This window comes from Chiloscyllium punctatum, chromosome 42 (genome assembly GCF_047496795.1).
Source record: "Chiloscyllium punctatum isolate Juve2018m chromosome 42, sChiPun1.3, whole genome shotgun sequence".
Classification (NCBI taxonomy): Eukaryota; Metazoa; Chordata; class Chondrichthyes; order Orectolobiformes; family Hemiscylliidae; genus Chiloscyllium; species Chiloscyllium punctatum.
Genome location: NC_092780.1, coordinates 1,130,059 through 1,136,238, shown reverse-complemented (window position 1 = coordinate 1,136,238; position 6,180 = coordinate 1,130,059). Strand labels below are relative to the sequence as shown.

The 6,180-nt window shown below is 49.5% G+C and overlaps 1 protein-coding gene across 1 annotated transcript; it reads right to left on the bottom strand.

The window, feature by feature from the left end:
• Nucleotides 1-600: 600 nt before the first annotated feature.
• On the bottom strand, nt 601-2,330 carry LOC140465537 (telethonin-like). The gene is made up of 2 exons (XM_072561076.1): nt 2,115-2,330; nt 601-1,203 (listed from the first exon to the last, which is right to left on the bottom strand). The coding sequence occupies exons 1-2, from the start codon at nt 2,231-2,233 to the stop codon at nt 798-800; spliced, it is 525 nt and encodes a 174-aa protein (XP_072417177.1). The 5' UTR covers nt 2,234-2,330; the 3' UTR covers nt 601-797.
• Nucleotides 2,331-6,180: the final 3,850 nt, after the last annotated feature.

Here is a 6,180-nt window from a genome sequence, read left to right as displayed (position 1 = left end):
CTGAGCAATTTTTCATATTGTCAGGTGGATGGTAGTGTTGTACCTGTGCAGGGTCTGGAACACAAGCCTTCAGTACTGTAGCTGGAATGTTGTCAGGGTTCAGAGACCTTGCAATACCCAGTGCCTCCTGTCCCTGAGACACACCTCAAAACAGCACCCTCTGTCTGTCACTCGGTGAAATGGTTGGTACTTGAAGAGGTAAATTATCCCAGGAGAGAGATAGGAATAATGTAAGTTGGGATAATTGGCTAGGGTGGGGTGGGGTGGGCTGGGGGAAGATTCTTATTGTTTGGTTGGGTGGGGTTGTTTGGGTGCAAAGATATTTTTGGGTGGGGGGGGCAGTGAATGGGAAAAGCCTGTTTTTTTTCACCCTAATCCCATGCTTCCTGCTGCCCCAACTCCTCCTACCTCCAACCTCCACACCTTCTCCTTCCCAGAATTTTGCTCCCCTCCATTATTGATCTGTCGTTTTCTATTGTTCAGACTCTAGAAGGTTCACCTGAGTGCTTCAGATTTCCATTAAATCCACCTGTAAATCTGACCAACTTTACTGTAAAATCTCACTGGAAGCTAGAACACAGTCACACACAGGAGCCTAGGTCAGTTAACAAACATTATGTTTATTAAAAATAAAATGAGACTTTCTAGTGAATAATTACAACAATAAGTCATAAGCATCTGTTCCAATAAAATCATGTCACTTCAGTGCATCTTATATCAACCCTGTCCCTTTAACAATCCATCTCCAGCCCCTGACATTGCCTCTGCATCCCTTCCACGTCCATTCCCCATCGCCCTCAGCCCCTCTGGGCCTCCTGGGACATTGATCTCGACAGGGATCTTTGAACCATGCCCGGTTTCTTGCCATCCAGTTTGACAGGCTGCATGACCGGAGGAAGTTCTTTGGTGATGTCCGAGACCTCTCTCTTGTCCTGACAGCTCCCATTCAGAGCCGACTCGAACTCCATGACCCCCCTCAGCTCTGGGGGAGTCACTGCCCGTTCCATTTTCGTGCTGATCTGAGTCGGTGTGAAGATTGCCAATGGCAGCACGCTGCGGGCAGGCAGGCGATACTCAGTGAGCTCCTTCCCCAGGCAGCCCATCCTCATCAGGTTAGCCGGGCTTCGCTGCACCAAGTAGGTCACCTGGGATCTCCTGTCATAACTCTCCTTCCGGGCACCATTCAGCTCACTCACAGTGCACCTGCCAGAGAAGGAACAGGCAGATTCAGCAAACCCAGCTTTTTAGATTAGATACAGTGTGGAAACAGGCCCTTCGGCCCAACAAGTCCACACCGACCCTCCGAAGCGCAACCCACCCAGACCCATTCCCCTACATTTATCCCTTCACCTAACGGGCAATTTAGCTCGGCCAACCTTTGGGCTGTAGGAGGAAACCGGAGCACTCGGAGGAAACCCACGCAGACACAGGGAGAATGTACAAACTCCACACAGAGAGTCGCCTGAGATGGGAATTGAACCCGGGTCTCTGGCGCTGTGAGGCAGCAGTGCTAACCACTGAGCCACCGCGCCGCCCCCAGCTTTCTCTGGAGCCACACAAACAGCTGATCAATATTCTCATCATTAACAAGGAGCCTTTCTCTGTGACTCCCACTCTGTTTCTGCCTCTGAACCTCTCTGTCTAATTCTCTCACTGTGTCCTCTCCCTCTCTTCCACTTTCTGTCTCTCACTCTTTCTCAGTGTCTCTCTCTGTGTCTGAGTGTCAGTGATTGTGACCCTCTCTCTGTGACATTCCTATCTGTCCCTATCTCTCCGTTTCCCCACCCCATCTCCGTTTTCTCTCTCTCTCCCCACCACGTCATCTCCCGGTCTCTAGCTATTACTGACTCTTGCTTTTCTCTCTCTCTGTTGTCCCTCTCTGTCTCTGTTTTCTCTATGTTTTCTGTGTGTTTTCTATTTCTGTTTCTTTTCTCTACCTCTGTTGCCTCTCTCTCTCTATCTATCTCTCTGTTTTCTCTGTCTCTTTTTCTCTCCCAGTTTTCTCTCTCTCTGTTTTTTCTCTTTCTCTCTGTCCCAGCCGCTGAAGTTGCAGCAAATGCTCTCTCTCAGCGATGAGACCGGGACGGATCGGCGCAGTTTCGGTGTAAACTCACCGGTGTTCAGGTCGAGTTTTCATGATCTGATCCTCCCATTCAGCCGAGTAAAACTCCCTGCTCTGACTGTTACCCTCACACAGGGAGGAGTTCAGAGCAGCAAGTGGTGTCAGCTCCATTGCAGACAGAGCCTGTTCCCAGGGATTGTGCTGATGGATTGAGAGCCGCTCCCTGTCTCTGTCTGTGTGTCTGTGTGTGTGGGGCAGGGCCGGGTTTATATCGGCCCCGGATGGGGGCTATTTTCGGGCAGTGGCTCAGGACGGGAATGGGTGACGTGTCCCTCCTGATTCCTGGGGATTTGCATCGTCAGCTCCGACAGCTCTCCGCCGCATTTCCCAAACCGATCACTGATTCATCCTCGGGCTAGTACAATAGGTGCCGGCAGAACGACCTCCATCCGCAGCCGCTCAACTTGGGGTTCGCGCTCCTCAGACCCTGCCCAAATCCCACAGACTTCAACCACTAACCCCACCCACACCTCCAACCCGAACCCCAACACTAAAGCACTCACACACACTAAACCCACACCTATACACCCATCCACACCCGCTCCTTTCCCAGTCCAGGGCCCAAGGAGTGCCGCACTGTCGGAGGGTCAGTGCTGTAGGGAGTGCCGCACTGTCGGAGGGTCAGTGCCGAGGGAGTGCCGCACTGTCGGAGGGTCAGTGCCTAGGGAGTGCCACACTGTCGGGGGGGGGGGGGGGGGGGGTCAGTGCTGTGGGAGTGCCGCAATGTCGGAGGGTCAGTGCTGAGGGAGTGCCGCACTGTCGGGGGAGGGGGGTCAGTGCTGAGGGAGTGCCGCAATGTCAGAGGGTCAGTGCTGAGGGAGTGCCGCAATGTCGGAGGGTCAGTGCTGAGGGAGTGCCGCACTGTCGGAGGGTCAGTGCTGAGGGAGTGCCGCACTGCCGGAGGGTCAGCACTGACAGAATACTGCACTGTCGGAGGGTCAGCGCTGAGGGAGTGCCACACTGTCGGAGGGTCGGGGCCGAGGGAGTGCTGCACTGTTGGAGGGTCAGTGCTGAGGGAGTGCTGCACTGTCGGAGGGTCAGCGCTGACGGAGTGCCACACTGTCGGAGGGTCAGCGCTGACGGAGTGCCGCATTATCGGAGGGTCAGCGCTGAGGGAGTGCCACACTGTTGGAGGGTCAGCGCTAAGGGAGTGCCACACTGTTGGAGGGTCAGCGCTGACAGAATACCGCACTGTCGGAGGGTCAGCGCTGAGGGAGTGCCACACTGTCGGAGGGTCAGCGCTGACAGAGTGCCGCACTGTCGGAGGGTCAGTGCTGAGGGAGTGGGCACTGTCGGAGGGTCAGTGCTGAGGGAGTGGGCACTGTCGGAGGCCAACAGTCTACAAAAGGATAGAATTTATCCAAAATATTTCACAGGTAGATGGGGTGGTGAGGTCCTGGGGAGTGTTGCCATACAGAGACCTTTGAGTGCAGTTTCATAATTCTTTGAAAGTGGAGTTACAGGAAGGCAGGATAGTTTGAGAGCTGTTTGGTATACTTGCCTTTATTGGTCAATGCATTGAGTATAGGAGTTGGGAGGTCTTGTTGCAGCTGTACAGGACATTGGTGAGGCCACGTTTGAAATACTGCATTCATTTCTGGCCTCCCTCCCATAGGGAAGATGTTAACTTTAAAAGGGTTCAGAAAGGATTTAGACAGATGTTGCCAGGGTTGGAGGATTTGAGCGAGATGGAGAGGCTGAACAGGCTGAGGCTGTTTCCCATCAGATGCTGAGGGGTGACCCTCTGGAGATTTATAAAATTGTGAGGGGGGATGGATAGGGTGAATAGGCCAAGCTTTTTTCCAGGGTATGGGAATACAAAACCAAAGGGCATAGGTTTGGGGTGAGAGGGGAAAGATTTAAAAGGGACCTAAGGAACAACTTTCTGAAGCAGTGGGTGGTAGTGTATGGAATGAGCTGCCAGTGAAGTAATGGAGGCTGGTACAATTACAACATTTGAAAGGCATCTGGATGGGTGTATGAATAGGAAGAGTTTAAGGGGATATGGGCCAAATGCAGGCAAAAGGGACTAGCTTAGTTTATGATATAAACTAATTTCTTACAGAAACTCAGCACCCACGGATCAGTCGACCCAGGAACATTCCTCGTCACAATGGACATTTCAGCACTCTACACCAGCATCCCCCACGATGACAGCATTGGGGCAATAGCCTCAGTACTCAATACCACCAACAGCCAATCTCTGAGCACCATCATGTAACTCATCCATTTCATCCTCAACCACAACATCTTCACCTTCGACAACCAGTTCTTCATCCTGACACACCAAACAGTCATAGGGATCAAATTTGCACTCCAATATGTCAACATTTTCATGCACAAATTTTAAAAGACGGTTTGCTGCTCAGTACCTCTGACCAACACTTTATACCAGGTACATTGATAATATATTTCTTCCTATGGACTCATGGCGAAGAATCACTGAAATTATTATATAGTGATATCTCACCAGCACAATACTTTTCAGAATCTGTCTCATTCTGGACACATGCATATCTATCAAGGGCAAATACCTCAGGACCTCACTCTAATGCAAACCCACGGATAACCTTACGATGCTGCATTTCTCTGGCTTCCACCCCAAATATATTAAAGAAGCCATCCCCTACAGACAAGCCCTGTATATACACAGGATCAGCTCAAATGAGGGGAATGTGATGGACACCTAAAGATTTTGAAGGATGCCCTCATAACAACGGGATACGATGCCCAACTCATCGATCGCCAGTTCTAACAGGCCACAAAGAAAAACCACAACTTCCTCAGAAGACAGACACAGGACATGACCAATAGGGTACCCTTCGTCGTCCAGTACTTCCCTGAAATGGAGAGACTAAACCATGTTCTTCGCAGCCTTCAACATGTCATCGATGACGATGAACGTTTTACCAAAATCATCCCTACGCCCCCCACTTCTCACCATCAAACAGCCACCAAACCTTAAACAGACTAATGTTCGCAGCAAACTGTCCAGCCTTCAGGACAATATTGACCACAACACCACACAGCCCTGCCACAGCGACCTCTGTAAGACATGTCAGATCATCGAAATGGATACTCCCATCACATGTGGGAACACCACCCACCATGTACATGGCAGATACATGGTGACTTGGCCAACATTGTCTATCATGTATGCTGCAGGCAAGAATGCCCCGAGACGTGGTGTATTGGTGAGACCAAGCAGATACTAAGACAATGAATGAATGGACACCATGCAACAATTGCCAGATAGGAATGTTCCCTCCCCATTGGGGAACACTTCAGCAGTCAAACTCATTCAGACTCCGACCTTTGGGTAAGTGTCCTCCAAGGCAGCCTTCAAGATACAGAACAACATGGAATCGCCGAGCAGAAACTGACAGCCAAGTTCTGAACCCATGGAAACAGCCTCAATGTGCTACATGTAACCCCCATCACACTGTTCTATATCTGTAAAATCTTCCTTACTGTCCTGTTTTAACACCATCACCTTGATAATTTGTTATGATGTCTCTACCTTAATTAGTTTGTACAGTTTGGGTTACTTGATATTTTGGTTAAACCTATCATGTTATTCCGGCTCTTTGGTTTGTCTCTAGCACCACCTTATTTTTAATTATTTGTAATTATCTCTCTACCTCGTTTAATCGAATTACAGGTCATCCCTTCGCTTGTTATTCAGCTGTTGACAATTTACTCACACCGTCTGACACTCTTGATCACCCACAGAAACTTATTATTCGACACAACATGAGTATACACTAAACTGTTGACTTCATTTCCAAGAAATCACATTGAAAATCATTCTTAATCTAGAAAATATCCAAACAGTTCCACATCTCCCATTTTTTCACATAGTCCTAAAATAGCAATAGGCATTCTCCGCAAAAGAAAATAAATGCATCAGGAGTAGCTGAGAGATGGTTTCCCAGATTAGATCCTGGACTGGATAGGTTGCCTTGAGTAAAAGTTGGACAGGCTAGGCTGATATTCACTGGTATTTTGCAAAATAAGAGGCAACTTGATTGAAGTATGTGATGATGCTGAGGGATCTT